Raw genomic sequence first — 27,687 nt, 5'->3', positions numbered from 1 at the left:
TTGCAGGTGAACTTATTCTACCTCCAAATGGCTGGAATTGTTTTCGGTTACAACAGTGTTGTGCCTGCAGACAAAATATTAACAGTCAGAGATATTTATGTGTAAGTATAGTTCTTGTAGTGTGTTTTTAACTATAGGATTATCTCTATAGATACTTTATGATATATTATTTTAGTACTACAATATTGTTTTAATCCTTAAAATATTCTGTCACTTTTTAACTTAAATAAAATTCAGAATACATTTTTCGCTTCATTTTATCAAGGTCTTAAAATATGTCTTTGACAGAATATGTTTTTGGAATGTTTTATAAAAATCTCTTTATATTGTCCACTTAATACTAAAAAAATTGACTTTAAAAGATTCACGACAACAGCTTCTTTCCGGATATTTTTATGTGCTGTTTGAATTTTTCAATAATAATGGTAAAAAACCGGTAATTGTCTTGTTTTACATTAAATATCTAAGTATCATGAAAAAATGTGTGTAGGCTTCACAATTATGCAAACAAAAATTATGACTGTTTGGAGTTGGTGGGGTTTATTCCTTACTTATCAAAGGTTCTTGCTAGCCTCAACAAGGGTGTGCCCCTCCCTGTCTGCATTGACTGGAGAGGCTGGTTTAGAGCTGGCCACCCCTTCTTTCAAGGAGACTCGCATTGAGATTAGTACTCTAAATTCTTCCTCATGGAACTCGATGAGAGAGGCGCCCCCTACCCCCAACCTTACCCATCCAGAATATCCTGTCACTCCAGAAGCAGTGCAAAGATCCTTATAGGGCTAGATGCAGTGTATAAGCTTCTTGTCCTAAGAGAACAAAAAAAAATGAATTTATCTTAAAAATTAAGCAATCTTGCACCTGACGGGATACACGATAGTCTACAGTATTTATTTAAGCGTGGGATCACATTTAACAAACCACCAAGACAGGCAAACAATAAAAGCACAATAAGGGAATGCATGGCAACATGTATTCCCATCAGGCACACAATACGCTATATGAAAGACCGGTGTGAACCCGATCGGGTACATGACGGCAGTTGTGTAAGATCATGTGTATATAGTTGATGTAACTACACTTCTTTGTGAACATATTTATTAATACAAAAATGGTATGAGCTCTAAATGAACCGGTATTGAAAATGTCAACTTTTACATGTTTACATAAATTACCTCGAAGATTGCCTCAAATTACCTCAAGTGAATTTTTTAAGAAATAACAACAAAAATATCCATAGTTCATATATATTTAAAATTTAAAAGTATTAATATCTCAACATAATTGGCTTCATTCATTTCTGTCTGTCTTTCCTCATGATATCTCGAAAACAAACTGAACTATAGAATTGAAATGTAGCTTGAAACTTCATTTCTATACAGGCAACACTGATTTCAATGATGGTGCATGTCACTCTATAGGATATGGTTGATTGTTACAAAAAATTTTTACATTGGTCTTATGGTTAACGATGAAGGGAAAAGAAAATATTAGAATAAAACATTTTTAAACTAACAGAGTACAACTCTGGCTTATCATCATTGAAGCCTATCCACTCAGTAGGCATACAAAGTTTCCTTTTTTTCTGCAGAAGGGAGACGAAAAAAATTCTTTTCTGTCTGTCTATCTGGTCCCACAGCATAAGTCAAAAATTTTAAAGAGCTGATTACTCCTATCTTGTATTTTACTACATTCTAATAGTCAAAAATTGTCACACTGTATTATCATTATACTTTCAAGTTCCAATACATTGTTCCTTTACAAAAAAAAAAAACATTTTGATGAGACTAATACAAACTTGTGGTTCACCCTACGGTCTGTTACCGTTTGATAGTTTGTTCACAAGTGATTTAGTAGTTCTAATTCATATGAAAGAGTTTTTTATCTAACCAATAACCTTCGTAAATCTCTTTGATCCTATATTAAAGCTGTTCTGTTTCACATGTCCCACCTTTGTAGCTATGAATTTAAAAAGTTTTGTTTAGGTGGATCAATTTTAGTTGGGATTTTGGAGATTTAGAGTCTGCAATGAAGAACGAGACAAACAAAGTTCTGAAGGGCAACAGTCACTGTTCCGCACTGATCAAACTGCTGAGGTCAAAGTCTGATATTCTGGTGGCACATAACACATGGACTGGGTGAGTAGTAACTTATTGGCTGAGTATTAGCTAAACTTTCCAACGGGGTTGGCTTGATTTATCTTGTGTCGTCTTAGTAAACAACACACAAAAATTGTTCTTAAACACAAGGGAACACCCAATTTATTAAAGTGACCAATCTAAGGTGGACTTAGATCCAAGGAAGTCACTGGCCATGTAAATTGTCTTCAGGAATTCATTGTACACATACACACTAAAAATCTACATATTTTGAGATTTGTCTCTAAAATGTAAAAGACATTAAATTTATTAACTAGGCATAAATTTATCTAGCAATATGAATTATTTTTGATTTCAAAGAAGAATCTTTTAAACTTTTAAATTATTTTTATGCCTACAAAAAAAAATTGTAAACAAATTGAGTAAAAAAAACAAATTGAGTAAAATTTTAATGTAGTCAAAAATTCTTATTTTTTACCGTTTGTCAAAACAAAATAGCCTTTACAGTAAATTGTTCATTGTTTCAATTTTTTGGAAGAATCTAGCTCCAACGTCTTATTTTTAACTGATAGAACATGTATGCTTTTAATTATATTAGTTACACAATAGATAAGTCATCCAATGGTATAATCCAAGCTAACGGTATGTGTAGAAATCTTGGTTGCTCCACCGTGCTTAGAGTTTGTGTCCTAAACCATTGTAGGGCACTTAATTGTGCACCTGACGAGACAATGAGAATACCTCTTCACCTACATTACACTATATTTTGTAGCTCTGATGTCGAAATGATGTAAAAAGCTTTAGCTTTTTATTTATTTATTTATACAGGGCAATTCACCTTTTTACATTAAATTAATAATGGAGGATGGCTTATAAACATGCAAATACAATGGTATTACAATACATACTAACACTACAATATAGCAAATAGATTTTAAATATAACAAAATAATACTATGTACTGTAAAATCATTAACATAAGGCAACTTTAATAACAAGCCCAAGTACTCCAATGAACAATAAATTAAATTAGAAAGTTAGATAATATAATAACAAACAATAGACTAAAATGGTGGAAATCTTAACAGCAAAACAGTAACAAATGATAGAATTTTGAAAACAATAACTAGGTCTATAATATTTACCAGAATAATAATAACATAACACTATACATAATAATAACAGCATAACAATATACATAATAATAACAACATAAAAATATACATAATAATAACAACATAATATTTTATATGAACAAAGATTCAGAGGACAACTATTCAATTAATAATTATAGTGGCTAATCTGTTTTTGAAGGCAGCAAGAGAGGAACCAAAAAAATCAACTTCAGGACATATGGCATTACCAGTTCTCATTAGTCTATGTATAGTAACTGTGGTAGTGGTAGTTTTGTAGGATGGTGACGCTTGCAGAAAAGCTGACAGTGTCTGTATCCACGAGGAACATGAAGGTTAACAGGGCCGAAGAATCTCCGGACAGTTGACCAAAGTCAAGTCAAGTCAAAGCAAACTTTATTCGTGAACGTAGAGTACAGAATATGTGTCAATACATAAAAGTAATTATAAATTAGGTTGACAAATCTCTCAAGTTTGAAAATTCTTCAACGGAGTAGAATGTCTTGTCGGCTAGCCAGGTGGTGAGACGTGTCCTGAATGGCAATAGTCTCTTCTCTTCTTTGAGATGTCTTGGCAGTAGATTGAAAAATTTTGCTCCTGCATAGGAAGGTTTTTTTGGCAAACATTGCAAGTCTGTGAGATTGAAAGGTTGAAATTTACTGCGTTTCTGGTGTTGTGGGTAATGGATGTCGATGAAATCGTTCAGCATTGCTTTGTGAGAATGTGAATGATGGACTGAAAGATAAACAAGGCAGTAATAGTTTGGATACCAAGGTGTTTAAAGGCACTTCTACAAGTGTCTCTTGATCCCAAGCTTGCTAGCACTCTCACAGCATTTTTCTGCATTATTAGGACTCTATTCAGATTTCCTGCAGTTGATCCACCCCAAAACAAGCAGTCCATATCTTATGTGGGATTCAAATAGTGAGAAATAAGCAACTTTAGCTGTTGCAAGGTCTGTGACAGCTCTGACTCTTTTGAGCACATACAGGGCAGTACTCCAATTTGTTGCAGACCAAATCAACATGAGGTGTCCAAGATAGAGCACTGTCAATCAATCAATCAATCAAAATCTTTATTACAATTTCTTTAAGAAATGTACATTCGTCAAGAGATACAAGTTTATATACAAAGAAAATAGGTCCTTCTCAAGTTTCGGTCTTGCTTCAGTCATCTTGTTTTCAAAAATATTTCCCTTCATTGAATAAAATGGTCGCTCCATCAGCCAGTCTTGCAGATGTCTACAATAATTCCCAAGTACTTAGTTTCTTCCTCCACCTCTAACATCGGGAGTCCAACATTTTCATTTTGTGCTCTACTAAACAGTACTTGCTTTGTTTTTTCCTTCGTTTAGTGCCAAGTTGTTAACATGACAGTATTGTTTGGCTACATTTAAAGCAATGAAGGCCTTACAGTCTAAATTATCAGGTTGCTTTTCTACCAACATCAAAGCAGTATCGTCTGCATACATTGTAGAAGAGGCAGGCATACTCACTGAGATGATTGGGTAAGTCATTAGTGAACAGTATATAGAGTACTGGTCCAAGGACGGATCCTTGAGGAACCCCTCTACTGATAGGAAGTTTGATCAGATCTTGCAATGGTAAGTTGTGTTGTTCACTGTATATTTGATCTCAACCAATTGAGTTCTATTTTTCAAGTAGCTTGAAAACCAGCTTTCTTCTGTATTGTGAATTCCCAATGTTTTAAGCTTTTTAATGAGTAAGTTATGTCCCAGGCTATCAAATGCTTTAGAAAAATCTAAGAACAAAGCTGTGGTCAAGTTTCCTTCTTCCAACTGGTCTATTACAACCTTCAACAAAACTTATGATGGCTGTAGTGGTGGATCTTCCAGGTAGGAAGCTGTGTTGGTGTTCAGATAAGAGATTGTTAGAAGAGAGGGTCAATCTTGTTAAAACAATTTTTTTTTTTTTCAATTATTTTAGAAAATCGTAGGAATACAGAAGAGATATAATAGGTCTATAATCACTTGCAACTTTGCATGTCTTTTGTTTATTTATCGGGATAACCTTAGCTACTTTATGATCGTCTGGAAAAATGCCTTGTAAAGAGAGACTTTGTTAATTATGTTTGTCAATGGAAGCCTGATTTCTTTGACTATATATTTCAATACAGTGGATGATATATCGTCAATTCCAGCTGAGGGTTTTGATTTCAGTGAAAGAATAGTTTTTTTCAACTTCGGTTAGATTTGTCATTTCGAACTTAAAATCAGAAACATTGTTGATTATGTCCATTTGGTTATCAGTGAGGTCAAGATTTTGACCGGCTTCTTTCAGTGTTTTCTCCGCTACAGTTGTGAAATAAGTATTTAGGTGTTCTGCTATTTGGAGTGGATTCTGAGTTTTTCTTTCCGTCAACTTCCAGTTCAATTGCTGATTCAGTGCATTTTTTTTGTCGTTCACTGTTTATGTTGTTCCCAGATCGCTTTAGGCTTGTTATCAGCATTGTTAATAAAAGTCGGTAGTTGCTTGTCTTCTACAAAATTTTCAATCTCAAATCGTATGCTTTTTTCCTTTCTGCTGTTAATCTTTTTGCCTCAACCCCAAGTCTTAATTTTTCCTTGCTCAAGAGCCTCAAGAAAGTCTTTTTGAAGTCTGCTAGCAACAGGGTCTGACTTGCTTCTAAATTTATGCCTCTGTTTGGATCTAGATTTTTTGTAAGGGCAGGCTGTGTTCATTGCTGAGGTGAGGATGCCACTAAGTTTTTTTGTACGCTGTGTTTACATTTTCTGTATTTATGATTTCATTCCCATTTGCCTGATCGCGGAGAATTTCCTTTTAGGTGGTCCATGTTTCATTAATATTCTTCGGGATGCAAGGATGGGTAGTTAAAGACTGTGTTGAATCTCTTGCACATCAACATCCTTGTACCGGAAGCCAAGTTTGATGCCGACCATCCTGAAGAACCGCCTCTGCACTGAATCCATAATAGAGGCTTGTCCCACTTGGTAGGGGGACCAGACCACCGTAGAGAATTCCAAGCTTCTTTGTCAATGACATTTTTTTTGGATCCCATCAAACAAGCATGACTCCAATTTTTAGGAGTCAAATCTTGACATCATCGAATTCCAGAAGCTACACTAAGAGGAAGGTGAACTGGGCCTGAGCTCTACATTCACATTGAAATCAACCCTTTCCACCATAGTTTGTTACGTTCAATGCTATTAAACTAAACTACCGAAGTGCTCGGGCTACCCTCTGTAGAGCGAGTGGCTCATGTAACTCAGGCAGTGTGAATGGTAACAATCAATGTTATATGGTGCAGACCTAAGGTTTAGACCAGAGAACTAACTGAAATAATCCCACGGATCTCACAGCACACCTCGTCTGTATGATTGACTTATGCTGCTTCTTGGTTCAGAACAAATGGATTTTTGCTCAATGAAAATAAAACTCAAAAGATGTGATTTACGTTAAGAACTATGGACAGCAATAATATTGACAAGGATAGGGTTTCCAGGACTAAATTTTTAGGAATCTACATTGATAATAAGTTAAGTTGGCAGGCTCATATAGATTATATATCCTCAAAATTATCAAGAGTTATATATCTTTTAAAACAATTAACAAGTTGTGTACCAAGTCACTATCTGAAAACAGCTTATTATGCTTATTTTCAATCAGTTTTTTCGATATAGAATAGAATAGAATAGAATATATTTTATTGCGTTGACAATATATATTACATTGTATTGCAATAGTCAATAATACCAATTTTTTTACGGTATTTAATCTTAAAAACTAAATCCATTCACTCGACTTTCCATACAGTTTGCACGCAGGCACACATTCATACACATACAAAATTCATAATTCGTGGGACCAACCCCCAGGATTGCAACACTGCCGCGAATATCAATTCCCAAGTGTGCTCCATAAACTCGCCAACTGAGTAAAAAGCACAAGACACCAGGTAGTGTTTTTTAATTGGGTTTTTAAATTTTTTTTGGATTTGTTTTTCTAAATTTAGTGTTTCAGGGAGATAGTTAATGAATTTGATCCCAGCTTGAGAAGGGAGGCGTTCAAATGCTGCTGTTCTATGCTGTCGGGCTCGAAAGCGCCCCCCGAGCTCTTGTCTCGTATTTGTGTATATCACTGCCCTGCGTCAATATACACTGAAATCGACAGTAAAATGAAGTCTCTAAAATATACAAGCTGGGTAGAGTTAGCAAGTTGAGCTCCTCCTGAAGGCACTTCGACATGACTCTCTGTTGTTCAATTTTGCGATGATTCGAACAGCTTTTTTCTGCAGTCTGAATACTCTTTCCAAGTTTGATATGGCACAACTGCCCCACAGAGAAATTCCGTACGACAGGTATGGAAATATTAATCCATAGTAAGCCATCATTAAGACATCAGACGTACAAAAACTTTGATAAATTGCGAAGGACAAAAATTCCAGTTGCCAATTTAGCACATACACTTTCAATGTGAACTTTCCAGGTTAACCCTTTATCTAGGTGTATTCCTAGAAATTTAGCAGAATCAGTTTCTTTCCAGAACAATGTTATCCATCATTACTGTTGGGGTTTCATAAGTATTCAACCCACGTAAACAGAAGTTGATGTAATTTGTCTTTTCATGATTAGTTTTGAGATTATTTACCAGAAAATTTTGAATGCAGGAGTTAAGATCAATGAAGGTTTGAATCTCCAATGTAGTTAGAGAATCAGCCCGGAAACAGAGAGTCGTGTCATCTGCGTATTGAATGATTTTCCCATATAAGGCTGACGCATGGATATTATTCACATAAATCAAGAAAAGGACAGGACCCAAGATTGATCCCTGTGGGACTCCTTGGTATATTCTAATAGTACTTGATACTGCATTCTGGACCTGAACACATTGACTTCTACTGCTCAAGTATGAGTGGAGCCACTGGTGTGCTGTCCCTCGTACACCATAGCCTTCCAGCTTGTGTAGCAATATACCATGATTAACAGTATCAAATGCTTTTGATAGATCAAGAAAGACACTGAGCGTTCTTTGGTGTGTCTCAAAGCCTTCCACAATAAAGTCTACAAGTTGTGTGATTGCTCCAAAAGTTGATCTTCCTGGTCTGAAACCAAATTGTAGATCAGACAAAATTTTGTGTTTGTCAAGAAAATTAAGAAGTCGGTCCAGGAACAGTTTTTTCAAAAATTTTGCTAAAAACAGGTAAAATTGAAATTGGTCGATAGTTATCCGCTAACTTTGGATCGCCTTTTTTGAAAACAGGTACGACTTTTTGCCAATTGGAGTGCGGATGGGAATGTGCCAGTTTCGAAAGAAAACATTTATGATTTTTGTCAATGGGCTTAATATGTGCTGATAACATTGTTTTATAAAGCCACATTGATATGCCATTTATGTCATTGGAAGTTTTAGCTGAAAAACTTCTTACAATACGTCCCACTTCGTCCTCACACACAGGAGCCAGAACCATAGATGAAGCAGGGGTATGTGTGGTGACTGTATCCAGTTCCAATTCATTCACGGTCAGCATCAAGAGAACCAGCCACTGAGGAGAAAAATTTATTAAATTCCAAAGCTATTGCATTTGGATCGGTTAATTTTATCCCATCAGCATCAAGCTGAATGGATTTTGAAGATGCTTTATTTGTTGAGTTTTTTATAATGTTCCAAGCTGTCTTAGAAAAGTTAGATGACTGTTTTAGTTTATTGTTTATTTCGTATGATTTTGCAGCAGTTATTACTTTTTTATAAATTCTTTTGTAATTTCTATAGAAGGATTTGAATCTATAATCATTAGTGTTCCTGAATATTTCATTATAGAATTTTAATTTATTTCTAGAAATCAGAATTCCAGGTGTTATCCAAGAATTCTTCTGAACTTTACCTTTTTGTTTTTATTTTCCTAAGGGGACAGCAAACATTTAAGTGGAATATGAAACAACTGTTGAAGGAGTCGAATATTGTGTCTGCAGAAGTAAAAGAATCTAAAAAAATCCAATTTTCATCTGCCAGACATTTATTTAAAAGATTTATATTATGTGGATGGACATTTCTCCTTAAAATAATGTTGTGGGATTCTTGGCTCACTGAACATCCACGGATCACCACCTCCTGTGCGTAATGGTCGGATATAGCAGTGTTCAGCACTGACACAGAACTATTGAGTACGTTTGTTATGACATTATCAATGGCAGTGCTCGATGTCGCTGTCACACGAGTTGGCGAGTTCACAGACCAGCTAAGACTAAAAGATTTGAGCAAGTCTCTAAGCTGTTGAGTTTGCTTATCATTCATATTTAAAACATTAATATTGATATCCCCCATTATAACAAAATATTTAAAATTATTGAGGAGATAGTTTAGAAGCCGCTCAAGTCTCTCGAAAAAAACACCGAATTGGCCATTTGGTGATCCGTACAAACCAACTACAGCAATTCTCCCGAGAGAACTCAAGCAGACCTCAACTCCAGCCATCTCAAAATCTAATTCAATTCCTGCATTAAACCTCAGTGGCTCAGACTTGATTCGATCTCGAACTAAAATTGCTACTCCACCTCCCTTATATGGTTTAATTTTATTTGGCAACTGTTCTAGGATCGATGAAATTTTTAATTCTTCAAAAAAAAGCAATTAGAGTAATAACAAAATCAGATACAAAAGCTCACTGTAGACCTTTGTTCACTAAATTAGAAGTGCAAACAATCATAAACTTATATATATATATTTGATTTGATTACTTTCATTTTGAAGAATCATGACTTGTTAAAATTTACAAATGAAATTCATGACCACAATACTCGTAACAAGAATAAGGCAGTAATTGAGTATCACAGACTAAGCAAATCTTTATCTAGTCATATTGTATTGTCTATTAAAGTGTACAATAAGGTTATTCACCTTATAAATGAAAATTCAGTGAACATATTTAAACACAAATTTTATAAGTGGTTACTCAACAATCCCTTTTATTCTTTAAATGAATTTTTTTTACTGTCTGTGATCAATTTTTAAACTAAGAATTTATTTTTATACTGTGCAACTGTACTTAATTATTTATTAACGTTTTATAATAAGTGTTTGTCTAATTTTATTAATAAATAAATTTATGTTTTGTTTATGTATGTATAACTTATATTGTTTCTATTGTTATTTTGATCTCTAGTTTTCATAGAGATTAAGTTGTTAAGATTTTATTAAGTAATACATTTTTAACTGTTTTTTATTTATTGACTTATTTGTTGTAACTTTAAATATCCTTATATTATTTATTTAAGTAGGTTAGTGACGTGGCAATACTGCTCAATATAAATAACTTTGTCAATGCTTTTGTAAGCCTGAACGACAATAAAACATATTCTTATTCTTATTCTTATCCTATATATCCAATACAATCATGGACAAAAGTCTAAATTTGAACTAGAGAATACACGTCAGATGCTTTGGTTCATATACACCATTTAAAACATGTAAAAATGTGTGTACTCTGTGCAAGGAAAGAAAAACCCTCAACTCTGATCGTAATTCTTGATTGAATGTTCCATATTAATATATTAAGGTTAGAAATATATTCACACACCAGTAACAATTGTTACGTTTCTTTGCCGTGCTTGAGTAGTTCTGATGCTGTAGGTACGAGACTATGAGAAGGATAATGAAGCGTTATTATCTGCCGTACAAGAATGTGAGTGGAACTGCAGTGAGTTTCTCAGGTTATCCCGGAGCCCTAGTGTCTGGTGATGATTTCTACATTGTCAACTCCGGTCTGGTGGTGCAGGAGACAACCAATGAGAACAACAATGCCTCACTCTGGGCCTACGTTCGTCCAACGGGGCAGGTAAGCGAAAACCCTGTGATCAGAGTTTGAACCTATTGCAGGCTGATATTTAATTGTACCATAAATTAAGATAGATAGGTTTAAGAGTTGAAATATCATAAAAATATTACAGATATTATTGGCTGAGTATTAGCGAAGGCTGTCTGCCTATCTCTGTCTTCTCTAGACCATTCTCACAAAGTAAACATTATGTTTAATAAATATAGTTTGTATGGTAACAATTACTTGGAATCTCTAAATTTAATAATACGTAAGTTTGAACATAAATTACTTTTTCTATACAAGCCAGTCTTTGATCTAAATGGAATGAAATTTTAAAATCAGTTACTCAATTAATTGCAAGATAATTCTCAGGCCAATTGCTTCCTTAGATGTAGCAGAATTTATATATTGCATTGTTCTCATCTCAAAATCCAAGAAAATCCTCGAAATAGTCAAAGACTAAATGAGGACCTGAGGGTGACGAATGATGATCCTCGAACTTCAACTTTTCTTCCATAATGTTGTCCTTGATCGTTAACGGCTTTTAATTACATCCCGGCTGTTAATAGCCCATCTGGCTCAATCTATGGATTTTTAGATTCGACGGTAAGTAGAGAGCGGCAATATCCGAACATCTACGCTAATCATTACCTTAAGTTGTCGTACAATTACGGACGCGCACCGCACTGATTCATTCTAAAAGTCCCGTTTCTGAGAGCAGATAAGGCATATGATTGTGAAACGTTACAAACTTCATTTGTATGTAAGCAACATACGAGTTTGATATTGTATTGATAAGATTAAGTAAAGTGATTAGCAGACGGCACGGAGTGAGCAGTCTAAAAAGAAGAGTTTGGACTCTCTCTAATAAACATTGTTTTTCTATTATTGCACTGCCACACTACTGGATGAAGTGGCAGTGTATATTCCTAGAATGTAGATTGTTGTTAAACTGTATTTTTGTGGAGGAATAAACTCATTATTTCATATTATTTATTTCATATGGATGCATGTCACTACATGTTATTTGGCTGAGCATTAACAAATATTTGTGCATTAGTCTTATTGGTAACCATTATGACAATTAGAAAATTGCAGAATAAATAAATCTGCTAACAAACTGAGAATAATCATATTACATTTTAACATGTGACACATCCATTTCATTCCATTCCATCCTAGGACCTATTATTTTCCTGGTTTATTTGTTGTGTTTACCAAATATTTTGACAAGTGATCAGAGCAAGCTGTGTTTATATGCAGATGACTCTAATTTAATAGTTACTGGTAAAAACTTGAATGAAATAGAAATTGTAGATAAAATGGAGCTAATGCATATCAAGAATTATTTTTGTAGTAAAGATTTATTACTAACTTTTAACTAATCTAATCTTTCTGCAGAAAACAAAATAGGAATAAACCCATGCCAAATATAACAATAGGGAATCTGAAAATTTCTCAGTTAACAAAATCCAAATTTCTAGGACTATTATTGGATGGGAACTTAACTTGGGATAAGCACATTTTGGCTTAGCAAAAAGATCTCTTCTGGAAAATGCTTTGAGAATAATACTAAATTTATAGAACGGGGATTATGTAAAATATTATTTTTCTAAATTGGGAATTTTTAACTGTTTATGGAATGTATATACTTGAAACAGTAATTATAGTCGGATCAAATGTTTACAAATTACCTCGATTAGGGTCGTCACGACTACTTTACTCGAAATATAAACCAATTGGCAGTACATAAACACTCGTTGGAATTTCATTATAAGAAACCAAGCTCGGCAGGCATTAAGTTTATAAATAAAATTCCAAAAGACTTACTCAGTATAGAAAATAATTTATTGTTCAAAAAACACCTTCAAATATTTTTAACCAATGAAGTTTTATATTAATTTGAAGAATTTATGGAAATGTACAAATATTTTTTAATAAAATATGGCTGATGCCATTCTTTATATGTATAATTTTAAATGTAATTGTACAAATTATATGAATACATTTATTTTGAATTTGAATAGCCTTAGTAAAATGAGCTATAACTTGACATTTTGCATACAACCTCAGCTAAGCCTGTTACGCGACATGTGGTGTGATATACTGTTACCTTATTATTATTACTGTTTGATTATTTATCAACAGCAAGTGAACATGTCTTGACATGTTTCAGGTGCTGGAGGTGATCCGTGTAACAGTAGCCAACCGTCTGGCCGGTGGCGGCCGCAGCTGGACCAAGATATTCTCCCAGTACAACAGTGGCACTTACAACAACCAGTGGATGGTGGTGGACATGAATAAGTTCTCGCCTGGGTGAGTTGTTTCTACACAAAAATTTATTTGAGTCATAGAAAATAAAAAAGTAGTAGCAGATTTATTTATAACTTGGAAAGGATATCCTAGGAGACAGTGATATATGTAGTTTAAAATCCAACCAATAACAAGATGGTATGAAGTACTCCTCGAAACAGGGGTCCACACCTTCCAGTTAATGTTTAAATATTACATTCTTAAAAACTAATTTTAAGAAATCTGTTCTTATAATGTAAGCAACACTTTAGGTCTAGGATCTGGGAGCCAGTTTGCATTGTATATGTGCAAAACCTAGATTTTCATCAAATCAATAGAGAAATTTCCTCTAAAAACGAAATTGATCGTCATGTGGCATCTGCCACTTTTATTTTGTTGGCCGGTAGTTGGGCTGACAGTCACGTAGTTACAGCTGGTCTTATCGTCTATGAAGTCTAGTTTTTTAAACTCTTTTGTTTTAACTTACCTGTCTCTATTTAATTGTTGATAGGATTGCTAGTTTTTTCCTGATAAGCTTTGCTAGCTCGCGCTCTACCCCAGACTTCCATACGGCTAGCAGTGGGCGGAGTCATTTATTTCATCAAAGCTGGGTGCCTGCTCCTTCAACGAACCGGCACGGTGTCAGTGATCCTTAATTTCGTTACCTGCCTTCCTAAAAGGTCCATGAACCTCTCAGTTTAGTTTCATATAGGGCCCAGTCCTACTAAATTCAGTGTACGCAACAGTTTAAATTCTCACAGTCACAAAGATTAGTTATGGTAGTTGAAATAGGAGGGTATCTAGAGTTAATAATATCAAACAATACTTTATTCCCATATATCATTGTGTCAGACTACAAGACAAAGAGACCACCACTCATCACTTTTAGATGCAATGTCGAGTCTTTATAAGGTTGTCTAGGCTTTAATTTTCATTATTGATTATTGATTTCTTCCTTGCAGAAAATTATGCAACCAATTTCATAAAAAAAACTATGTTGGGTGTTAAACAATGCAAATTGGCTATCTGATCCTGGGCTATTTTGTTTAACTGGTGGAAGAGGACACTGTCCTGATTTATTGTTCATTTAATTGTCACAAATATAATATACAATACTCCTCTGATTCTTTCTTTATACAATGTAATGTCAATCATGTTTGTTTATTCAGGCAATTTGATCCATGCAGGATAGGAACTCTAAACAAATTATTTAGTTCTTGGTTTTCCCAGTCAAAAGTTGTAATTCCTGTGTCCATTTTTTCATACAAATATAAGTGATCTATAGCATTTTAAACCCTTTGAATATGACAATGATAAAAATTCACCACCACCAGCTAGTTGTATAATATGTGAGAAATGCCACAGTGGTCACATTTTAGGTAAAAAATTACTTTTTAGATTTGTCCAGTTCTACTAGTTGGTATACTATAATGTAAAATATAGCTCCTGTGCTTATGTAGGTTTTATTTAAGTAAAAAGTTGTTATAAAGATTACATACATGAATATAGGTATTTTGAATTGAATTATTCCAAGAGAATTACATTCTCAGCCTATTCCTGATTTTCCTGGTTAAGTAGTCAACCAGTATTGTGTTTCAAATGAACGTCCTAGTAATACACTTTTCCTTTTCAAATACATGTATATCACACTTGTTATTATAAAGAAACTGGTTACATTTATTCAGCAGTATTTGAAAGGTTACTTTATTAAATTCTTATTATCACTGAAGTACAAAGAAGCAGAAGACAGACATTGGGTGAGAAAATTCCTTTTAAGTTTACTAGTGATTCATTGGAAGAACATAAAACCCAGGAACATTCGATTTTGCTAATAATTCAAAATTAATATAATTAAAATTTAACAACAATTATTTTTTCAAAATTACAATATCTTTTATAAAATAAAATACCCAATATTTCTATTTCATTAAGCCAGCACGACCACCCTGCCCTAAAAATTAAGAATTGTATTTAAAAATTTACCATTATTGTATCCTCCATCTTGTTTCAAAATTCAAACTTGTATGTCAATTAATTTATCATCATTAAATTTCACATTTATATCATACTGAGTTATTTGTTATTTCTAACTATAATCAGAATACAAATTAAGTTTTAACCATTTATTTAAAGTGTATAATAGTAATAGTAGGATATTACAAAATTGGCGCCCAACGTGGGGCTTAATGAAATATTTATAATCTTTGATTTGAGACAATTTTCTAGATCATAACAATAGCCTAGACATAAGTACTGTACGTAGTTAGTTGTCATTTATTCATATTGTCTGTCAATAGGCTATAGGTTATTTAATAACTCACTATATAAAGATTTAATTAACAATACATTAGTCCTGTAATATTATTCTATCTTTTATCGCAATTAATGTCCCGTGATTTTAATTTAAGATACCCTAAACGGTACCCATTCCCAACAGATAATATGGAAAATAACCAAGTGCTAAACGTAAACAAAGACGCCATTAATCCCGGTATCGAAGACGAAAGCGAACAGAGAGAAGAAGCAGAACAAACTCCCACAATTCCTCGCGCTAAACAAAGTCAACATTCTCACAGCGGTCAACAACGAATCACGGATGAATGAAAACAGTGCTACCAACACCTACGCGGCAAATTTCCCTGATTCCCTGCAGAGACGTGAAGATGGAGCTACTGCGCCTCCCACACTAAACGTAGTTGAACATTCTCATTATACTCAATCAGTTGATGCCATTGGCAGTGACAGGTCAAATAAACAAACCGCTGACGAGTCCCAATCGACAGCTCTTCATGCTATCATGAACGGTTTAAAACAACTTAATGAAAATTTGATTAACACTAAATCTGAGTTAAACGAAAACCTAAACGCAAAAATAAACGAAATAAGTGATTGTATTTCTAAAACTAAAATCGAACTTAGCTATGAAATCAAATCTTGTAGGGAGACACTCGAGACACAAATTAATGAACTGCGGGATAATCAAACTGAATTCCGAAATGAATTGAACGCTATAAGGGACAATCAAGATCAATTCCGTGAAAAAATAGACCTGAAAATTAAAGAATCCACTGACAGCATTAGAGGAGAATTAAATCATAGTTTTGAAGAACATAAGGCATTTGTAAACCAACAGTTCAAGATATTAGAATCGGTACAAAACAAAAATCAAACTCTAGAAAATAAAATTGCTTTTGAAATAAAAAATGCTATAGACCAAGTACGACATGAAAACGCGGAAACAAATAAAATACAAATCAAAACCATTATAAATGAAATTCAACCACAAATCCAAAACAATCATGATAGAATAAACAATCTAGCCGAGTGTATTAATAAATATGAATGTGAATTAGAAAATATAAAATCTAAATCTCAAATTGAGACGAAACCATGTGAACCATTGCAAGTCATTTGTACCGGAGGAGATTCTGTAGACAGACAAGTGCCAAAATTCAACGGACGTTCTACCAGTCCAATGGAATTTTTACAAAAAATTAGAAGGTATTACGAAAAAAATATAGGTCGTGTGCAACTCACACACACATCTAACACTGAACATCTCATTGACATATTAGAAAGTAGTCTCGAAGGTCACGCGTCACGATGGTTCCAATTAATAAACACGATATTAAAAACTGGGAGGATTTTGCACAAGAATTTACTACGAAATATTGGAGTCGTGATGTGCAACGCGGCATACGTGCAAAAATAGAATCAGAACATTACAAGAATAATGGAACATTGACTCGTGCTGAATACTTCACCGAGCGTGTTATCACACTACAATCGATTACCCCACTAATAACCGAAGAAGAAATCGTCACCATTTTATCGGAACGGTTTGAACAAATTATTCAGGACAGCCGGAGCGTTCAAAACATTAACACCATTAAAGAGTTTGAACGATTACTACAACGAGAAGACATCCGAGACGGCCCAAAACGGAACAAAATAATTTCATCATCCCAAAATCACAATTCATCTGGTTATAAGCCAATACACCAGAAACCTCACCAATCCCCAGTCACACCACATAATAACATTGAACAAAGAGCATATCAGCCAAGGAATCAATATCACGGACAAAAATCAACATTATAATGATCGAAACCAACATAACAAAAACTATTACCACCCATACAACAGTCGTAATGATAATGAATTCAAGAGTAAGACACAACCATACAAAGACCACTACCAAAATCGACAGAATACTCACTACTACCCAGGAAACGATAGACATTACCCCACCACAGAACAGGCACAAGTATGCACTATCGTGCGGCAGGGAAAAAATGCTCGAAATCTACCTTCTAGTACCGGCAACGACCACAGCGAAGACGTTCCAGCGGCGGGAAACGGCTGCGCGCTGTAGAACGGAACCGAGGAAACATCGCACCAGAAATAAAATACGAAACTACAGCGCTAGAAAATAACGACCTCGGATATTTAAATCAGAATTATTCTTCAAACTATAACCCTAGTAGTGAATTTCAAGTTAACAACATAATATGTGATACAGATTTCCTTTTTGAGGAAAAAATAGAACATCCACTAATAACTAATCCTATACAAATAAGATGTCCAGAAATTAACATCAGAATTAATAATGTAGAAACTAATGCCTTAATTGATTCCGGATCATCTATTACTTGTTTGTCAGAGTCTTGGTTTATGGACAACCAACAATCATTAAAGCCATTTGAAGAACTGCCCCTAGCCAATACTACCATTAAAACTGCTATCGGAAACATTTCAAAACGAATCAACAGAGTCATATATGTACCTGTCACAGTAGCTGACGAGACTACTCACATACAATTCCTTATAGTACCGCATCTTGTCAAACCAGTGATTTTAGGAATGGATATGCTAGTATTATGGAAAGCAGAGCTAAACTTTAATAATAATACAATAAATATGAAAATAAACAATACAAAGGTTATAATGAAGTTTGTAATGGCAATAAATGAAGGGCACTTATGTGAAATCACCACTCAACAAGGCGTTATGCTTATGGAAGATTTTAATGACTCAATGTCAACATTTAATGAGTATGGCACTATAAAACAATGGGAAGATAACAAGATTAATAATGAGAATAATGATTACATTGATGCACAACACAATATATCAACCAAAGATAAAATGTCGGTGGAAGATATAATGAAAACTCTAATCCCTAATAACTACATAAATGAAGAACAAAAACAATGTTTGATCAATCTACTATACCGATATAGGGACGTTTTCTCAGACAAACCCGGATGTTGCACTAAATATGAACACGAATTAAATATAGAAAATCCTAAAAATTTTAAATCATTAACCTATCCAGTACCTCAAGCGTACCAAGACGCTGTACAAGCTGAGATTCAACGGATGGAGAACCTTAACATAATCGAGAGAAGCAAAAGTACCTACGTAAATGCTATCATCCCAGTAATTAAAAAGTCTGGAGAAATTCGATTGTGTTTAGATGCCCGCAAAGTAAACGCAATAATTAAACCAGATTTCGAATGTAACCGCAGTGTTAGCGAAATTCTGAGTAAATGTAGAAACGCAAAATTCATAAGCAGTGTAGACTTAACGGCTTCATATTGGCAAATCCCACTTACTAAAACTTCGCGTCAATACACCGCATTCCAATTTAGAGGCAAGACCTACCAGTACAAAGTCACACCATTTGGAATTTCTACCTCCCAAGCTGCACTAGTAAGAGCTCTTGATAACGTGTTTGATGATGAGATAGAAGCTTTCACAGCAATTTACGTTGATGACATATGTATCATTTCCCCCGATTTCAATACACATCTACAACACCTAGAATACATATTCAAAAAGCTAGCTGAAGCCAACATGACAATAAACTTTGAAAAATCTCAATTCTGTAAAGATTCTGTACCATTCCTAGGTTTTACTCTAACAAATGAAGGTCTTTGTTTGGATAACAGTAAGATTGATCCAATTCTAAACTTCCCAACTCCCAGAAGTCGTACACAATTAAAAGCATTCCTCGGATGTATCAATTATTACAATAAATTTATTCATAAATTCTCTGAAACAGTCCAGCCACTATTACGACTAACGTCAAAGAAGGTTAAATTTAATTGGACTAGAGATGATGATACAACATTCAACAAAATTAAACAGCTGTTCATAAAAACTAACACTCTAACACACCCCGATCCATCCAAAGAATTCTACTTACAAACCGATGCGTCTGAATTTGCAATTGGCGGACATCTATATCAAATAAAAGAAAATAACGAAAAAGCCGCAATTATGTTCATATCACGCACATTAAAACCAGCAGAACAGCGTTTCACCACAACCGAAAAGGAATTATTGGCTATAATCCACTGCCTACAGAAGTGTCGATACATTGTTATGGGCGTTAAGTTAACAGTAATTACAGATAACCACGCCTTAACCTTTTTGAAAACCTGCCGTTTGCTAAACAGTAGATTAGCAAGATGGATATTGGCTATACAAGAGTACGACTTTAAAATAATCCATTGCAAAGGGACGGACAACATTACTGCTGACACTCTCAGTCGTATATCCCCACAGCACATGTCAAGCGATGCAAACAACCTCACTGAGTTATCTATTCATTACATCGAGAGAATTCCCGACCAACATCTACAAGATCAACTCCGAAACTTACCTCAGCTTCAACATCAAGACCCTAAACTACAACCACTTATAGAAATCTTACAGTCACCTATGGAAACAAATGAATTTCAACAATTATATACTAATTATCGTTTATATGACAACACTTTACTACAAAAATTTAAGGGCAAATGGCTTATAGTCATCCCAGAATCAGTAATTAAACCACTAATACTAGAATGCCATCTCTATTATCTACACTGCGGTGCAAAAAAATGTTTCCTGTTACTGCGTGAAAATTTTATTTTCAAGAATATGCATCGAACAATCAGGCAACTGTTATCATCATGTGATAAATGTCAGCGCTGCAAAATCAACAACCATCCACTCAACAGTCAAGCCAAAGGAGTTAAATGCAGAGAGAAGAATGACCAGTTAGCAGTTGACATCATAGGTCCCTTACCGACTAGTGTAGGAAATACAAAATACATGTTAATTGTTATTGACATATTTACCAAATTCGTTAAACTTTATCCACTGCAAAGAGCAACAACCAGAAGTATATTACATAAATTATTTCACCATCACTTTCCTAATTACGGTTTTCCTAAACGAATTCAATCAGATAACGGAACCCAATTTAAAAGTAACGAATGGATCAGGAAATTTGAATCCCACAGCATACAATTAATATACAGTCCAGTGTATCACCCCAGTTTTAATTTGGCAGAACGGCCAATTAGAGAAATAAAGCGCTGTCTCAGAACATATTGTTCACAGAATCATAAGAGATGGGTGAAATATGTACCTGTTATAAATGAATGTCTTAATGAAATTTACCATGAATCAACTGGATTCACACCAAACGAACTACAGTTTGGAACAAGAAATATCAGATTTTGGGAAAAATATGTATCAAACCCTCTAGCTGAAGAAGTACCAATCGAACACAAACTACTGATTGCAAGGCGTAAACTTGAAGAAAGTAGAAAGAAGAGATCTGATAAGATAAATGAAAAGAGAAAACCAGTTTCTCTCTCCAAATTAATGACCAAGTATTGGTAAAGTCCCATCACCTTTCTAAAGCTATAGCTGGTGAAACATCAAAATTATTTGAAGTGTACGAAGGACCATTCATAATTCAAGAAATCCTCGGGAAATCGACCTACCAAATTTCTGATTTATCCCAAGAGCATGTATATGGACCTTATCATATATCCTCTTTGAAGCCATATAAAAACTCGGTCAACAACGCTACAGAAGATACTGAAGTTGACGCGTTGGGACGTGCGTGAAATTAATACTATTTCCCCAAATAAACAGTGCAACTATACACCCAGTGACATAGACACTTTTAATCAATACTATATAAACATTTTCCTATCAGGAGGGGATAATAATTTGTTAGTGGAAAGTATACCGCTATTCGGTACACAATTCATTAAATGTGTATTTCCAAAAATAAAAAACTATGTCCTTTGACATTGATTAAATATTTGCCATTAATCCAATGTTTCTCTATTGTTTGTTTATTGTATACTAATAAACTTGTAACTTTGTTCGTTGGCTTAGCTTAAATACTACCTAACCCTAATTTTAATTTTGTTCTCCTTTTTTTCCCTATTGTTTGTTTGTTAATTAAATTTATTAAATAGTATGTATGATCATCAATTAATTTACTCATTTAATGTGGTTCATCCTTCTCTTTAAGTATCACACATCTATATGTGTCATTTGCTATTCATTCGTCATTGTATCGAAACCATGTTCATTTATTTCACATGATTTCTAAGGGGATATTGTAATGACTCATTTCATACACCCATCTCACATCCATTTCAATACTTAGGCCTAATTTAATTTAGAAATTTATTAGTAATAATAATTAAGGAATAATTATTTATAAATTGTCTCAAATTTAACTACAAACAATAATAAATACAAAATTAAATATATCAAAATAAATCAAAATTCACCTTATTACATATAAAAATTCAAAAGTTATAAAGTGAACTAAAGTCAGTGATACAGTGTGCAGGGATGATTGTTGAAGAGTGAAGAGAGCAGATATTTGAAAGGTGAAGAGGAGAGAGGGATCTGGAAGAAGTGAAGCAAGATTATTATTATAAAGAAACTGGTTACATTTATTCAGCAGTATTTGAAAGGTTACTTTATTAAATTCTTATTATCACTGAAGTACAAAGAAGCAGAAGACAGACATTGGGTGAGAAAATTCCTTTTAAGTTTACTAGTGATTCATTGGAAGAACATAAAACCCAGGAACATTCGATTTTGCTAATAATTCAAAATTAATATAATTAAAATTTAACAACAATTATTTTTCAAAATTACAATATCTTTTATAAAATAAAATACCCAATATTTCTATTTCATTAAGCCAGCACGACCACCCTGCCCTAAAAATTAAGAATTGTATTTAAAAATTTACCATTATTGTATCCTCCATCTTGTTTCAAAATTCAAACTTGTATGTCAATTAATTTATCATCATTAAATTTCACATTTATATCATACTGAGTTATTTGTTATTTCTAACTATAATCAGAATACAAATTAAGTTTAACCATTTATTTAAAGTGTATAATAGTAATAGTAGGATATTACACACAGTGGTCACATTTTAGGTAAAAAATTACTTTTTAGATTTGTCCAGTTCTACTAGTTGGTATACTATAATGTAAAATATAGCTCCTGTGCTTATGTAGGTTTTATTTAAGTAAAAAGTTGTTATAAAGATTACATACATGAATATAGGTATTTTGAATTGAATTATTCCAAGAGAATTACATTCTCAGCCTATTCCTGATTTTCCTGGTTAAGTAGTCAACCAGTATTGTGTTTCAAATGAACGTCCTAGTAATACACTTTTCCTTTTCAAATACATGTATATCACACTTGTTATGTAAAACAAAATGATGAACATTATTGTATATGCAGTCTCATTTAATGTGTTCAGACAAAATACACCTTTTTGGGACGTCTTCTTAAATATTGAATAGATTAAATTATTGATATTGTAATCAAATCAAATTATGCTGATGCATACAATTATTCATTCAAACCATTATATATTTGAAGAATAATAATGTACAGGGAGGTAGATGTCTAAACCTGATCTAATCAAAGATATAGTAACCGGAAACAAGCTGACAATGTACTAAACCTATATGACTATGATGCTTTTTTTGAGACACAAGTCTGAATGCACAGATGCCATTGCATTTCATGCTATGTCCACATATTGCAATACCATTTCATCATATTACACTTAGCTATCAGATGACGTGTTGCCATTTTGTCATATGTTGCCAAAATGTCAGTTGTATAATGTAATCCCATCACGTATGGCTGTCATATCATGTGTTTGCACTACTATTTCATCATATTACACTTAGCTATCAGATGACGTGTTGCCATTTTGTCATATGTTGCCAAAATGTCAGTTGTATAATGTAATCCCATCACGTATGGCTGTCATATCATGTGTTTGCACTACTATTTCATCATATTACACTTAGCTATCAGATGACGTGTTGCCATTTTGTCATATGTTGCCAAAATGTCAGTTGTATAATGTATTCCCATCACGTATGGCTGTCATATCATGTGTTTTGCACTACTATTTCATCATATTACACTTAGCTATCAGATGACGTGTTGCCATTTTGTCATATGTTGCCAAAATGTCAGTTGTATAATGTATTCCCATCACGTATGGCTGTCATATCATGTGTTTGCACTACTATTTCATCATATTACACTTAGCTATCAGATGACGTGTTGCCATTTTGTCATATGTTGCCAAAATGTCGGTTTATAATGTAATCCCATCACGTATGGCTGTCATATCATGTGTTTGCACTACTATTTCATCATATTACACTTAGCTATCAGATGACGTGTTGCCATTTTGTCATATGTTGCCAAAATGTCAGTTGTATAATGTAATCCCATCACGTATGGCTGTCATATCATGTGTGTTTGCACTACTATTTCATCATATTACACTTAGCTATCAGATGATGTGTTGCCATTTTGTCATATGTTTGTCATAATGTCAGTTGTCTCACATTATCCCATCACGCTGTGGCTGTCATATCATGTGTTGCCATTTCACTTCCATGACATATAATTGTTTTCACCATTTCTGTAAGCCAGTTGAACCAACAGACTTCGGGTATAAACATCAAACATCTTCCATCTCTCCCAGCATCTAAAACATTTAAATTTACAGATCAGTGAAGCCAGAGCTGCTGTGGATTCTGGAACAGATGCCAGGGTACATCCGAGCAGAAGATCAGACTGATGTCTTAACTACTCAGAGTTACTGGGCCAGCTACAACATCCCGTTCTATCCTGATGTTTATAACATGAGCGGCACCCAGGCACTGGTCGACAAGTATGGAGACTTGTAAGTATGCTGATGATGTACAATTGTGACAGTACTTGAAAATAGCAAGTTTTAAATTTAAACGCCTTTGATGTTTGTTTAGCTTCACCCATGACAAGAGCCCAAGAGCTCAGATATTCAAGAGGGATCATGAGAAGGTGTTGGACGCCCACACGATGATGCAACTGATGCGATCCAACGACTTCCAACACGACCCCTTGTCTCGGTGCAACTGCAGTCCACCCTACAGCGCTGAGAATGCAATTGCTGCAAGGTGGGGTTGTTATAAACAATATCTACTTACCAGTGGCGAATCCAGATAAGGGGCCATGAAGTTTATGGACCCTCCAAAATGTTGGAAAAAAAAGTTTTCATGAAAGAAATTTAATTATTATCCTCATGTACCATAAAAAAAACTAACTTAACTTTATGAACTAAAAATTTGAGTATGAGTAAATTTCTTTATAAAAATATAAATGTGCAATCAAAATCACGTTATTGTTCAAAACATATGGAACTTCTTTTAATATTAAGCATCTATTAAAATTAAGAGAGAATGACTTAAACATGTTCATCCATACTAATGATTATGGCCAAAAGTCCAAAATTTGTGAATTTTGTATAAACTGCTAAAACATTATAGAAAAATGATTTTAATATAAGATATATTTGTGCCATTACCAGGTCTGACAATATTTTCATTCCTCAAACCAATACAGTATTTTCTACTGAAATTTCTCATTAAAATATTACTAATTTTAAATTATCACATTGATATTGGTATAATACATTCTAGCTTACAGCTAGCATTTTGTAACACATAAATTTCCGCTGCTAGTGTTTCAAACGTATTTTTAGTTTTTTTGATGGTATACTATTAATAATACTATTATTATTATTATTATACTAAAAGAAATAAAACATTATACTGTTCTTGCATTCCTCTCAACTAATACATTTTGATCTACTCCTAAATAGTCTTTTGATATTCAGTTTTATAAACAGAACTTATTATATAATAAAAATATAACAAATATGTAATAAAATAAAAATAATTTTAATTTTTTTTAATGATCATGTCTATTCTCTACAGCCAATTATTGATTTCGTGATGGGAAAATGAGTAAGAAATAAGTAATAATTTAAAACCTAATTTTCAAACATTGAAATCTCATTAAAATAGGTTTTGGACCATTCACGCAATGATGAAACAATTAAGAGTTTTTACTTGTAAATGATGAATACAAAATAAGCCATATGGTATTCAGTTTTATAAACAGACCTTATTTAAAAATGGAAAACATAAATTAGAGAAGCTAACATGAAATAATATGTGTCATGAAGCTTTTATTATTATTCTCCCAAATCATCAAGATTGTATAAAAATAAGCTTTTGAAAAATAAAACTTTTCTACAACTTTAAAATTGTACACCCAATTTAAGCCTTAGAGTAAATTTCTTAATAAAGGATCACAAAACATTCAAATATAAGTGCCCACCAGTATTGCTAACCTTATACAAAATATATTGTTTGAGAAAATTTTCTGCCCAGAAACAAGGTGCCCAATAACGTTAATACTTTTCCCCATGTAAAATATTTAACTCGTCCCATTTGTTCCTTGCCTTTTTATAACCCAATAATCAAATCATTACTGGTTTAAGTTCATAGCCCTTGAATCAGGATAAGTTTGCCAAAAAACATTTACGAATATAATATGAAATATGCCTTTATTAAAATGCCTCTTAACCCTTTACTTAGAGTGTATCTTCTAATTTTGTACAACACAATTTACTTGGAAAACTAAACTAACGTCTTGGTGATGCTCTCTTTGTGATATTAAGTAAACTTTGTAATATTAGATACATCATCCTGACCTCTATTTTCCTGTGTTGTCACACATTCACTATACGAGTATACTGCCAAGAAAATCGACCTTTTTTATACACTTATCTGAATTAATAAAAAAAGTTCAAAGGTTTATAACTTTATTTTCAGCCATGTTTTGTATATGGCTGGAAAATATTAATTATAGGGATCAAAAGCATTACTCCACACTCTTAGATCTTCTAATGATAATATAATAGATAAGATAAATTAATAGTCTTCTACTGTCTTCAGGAACGACCTCAACTTGATCAACGGTACGTATCCGTTTGCTGCTTTGAGCCATCGTTCACATGGAGCCACAGACGCCAAAGTTACCAACTACAAACTGTCCCAGAGCTTGAGCCTGTGGGCTGTCAGCGGCCCTAGCACCGGGGCTCACCTCCCACCCTTCCGTTGGAGCACTTCCGACTACAACCGTAGTCTGCCTCACCGTGGACACCCCGACTTGTTCAACTTCCAGCCTGTTCTCTTCTCCTGGCCATCCCAACAACGGACTGACTGATCTCATACATTTGTATCTTTATGTACATATTGGGCTACAACTGTTGCCTCATAGGCTTTAAATAAAAATATATCACTGGAGTGCCTCTAAAAATAAGAATCTCCTCCCAAATCTCAGACTGAAAGTTTAATTTTCCACCCCTTCCACCCCTTTCCCAAATTTAATTCACACAACTTGTCTATAAGTTAGAAAAATAATTAAAAGGTGGATGGATGATGGGTTATGAAGATTTTATATTGAGAAATTAACATGTTCCAGGTCAGTTGCAATGTATGTATGTCATACAGAAGGTAAAGTGTAACTTGATACAACATCAGTCCCAACTTATTTCCGTCAACCAGTCAATAGCGGATGAAGTAAATATCTTATTTTTGGTCATAGGATTATGAGAGTTAATTCGTTTTAAATATATACTTAATATACACACAAGCGCTTTTTATATTTTTCTATTGCTTTTCAGAAAACAGTCTCAAAACGTTCATGTACGATAAACTAGATTTCATACAAAATAAATAGCACTACAATGGTTCAAAAGCTACTTAAGCGACCGGAAACAAATAGTGACAATTCAGCACGCAACTAATAGAATAACTAAAACAGCAACGTTCCCACCACTAGCCATAACTCGGGGTGTTCCTCAAGGTTCAGTGCTGAGCCCTGTTTTGTTTATCTTAGATGACTCTTTCTCATGGAGCTTTCACATTCAAGATTAAAGGTTTTTATTGTCGTTAGGCAATCCATAGAAATGCAATTGACAAAGTCATAGCTAATTATTTACAATGATCACAGCATATAAACCTTAAAAAATACATATTAGGCACATATTTTTCATGTAAGTCACAATTGAATAAATATGAGTCAATAAATAAACTAAACTATGTACATAAATTATTTACTAAAGTTAATGTAAGGTTTAAAAGTTGAATCTACACACAGTTAAAAATATCATAAAT

General features: G+C 33.7%; 1 protein-coding gene across 1 annotated transcript; it reads left to right on the top strand.

Moving 5' to 3' along the window:
* Positions 1 to 26,850, top strand: LOC124372001 (putative phospholipase B-like 2). The gene is made up of 7 exons (XM_046830374.1): positions 1 to 99; positions 1,983 to 2,135; positions 10,837 to 11,041; positions 13,200 to 13,339; positions 24,189 to 24,365; positions 24,448 to 24,618; positions 26,464 to 26,850. Coding segments are annotated over exons 1-7 (1,119 nt in total). The 5' UTR covers positions 1 to 97; the 3' UTR covers positions 26,735 to 26,850.
* Positions 26,851 to 27,687: the final 837 nt, after the last annotated feature.

Source organism: Homalodisca vitripennis, unplaced genomic scaffold (assembly GCF_021130785.1).
Source record: "Homalodisca vitripennis isolate AUS2020 unplaced genomic scaffold, UT_GWSS_2.1 ScUCBcl_2377;HRSCAF=7071, whole genome shotgun sequence".
In the NCBI taxonomy this organism is placed as follows: Eukaryota; Metazoa; Arthropoda; class Insecta; order Hemiptera; family Cicadellidae; genus Homalodisca; species Homalodisca vitripennis.
This window is presented reverse-complemented; position numbering and strand designations above follow the sequence as displayed.

Bases quoted from the DNA above. Each gene is read 5' to 3' on its own strand.
- LOC124372001 (XM_046830374.1), top strand. The intron at 2,136-10,836 runs GTGAGTAGTAAC...CTGATGCTGTAG, and splicing joins GCACATAACACATGGACTGG to GTACGAGACTATGAGAAGGA. The intron at 11,042-13,199 runs GTAAGCGAAAAC...GACATGTTTCAG, and splicing joins ACGTTCGTCCAACGGGGCAG to GTGCTGGAGGTGATCCGTGT.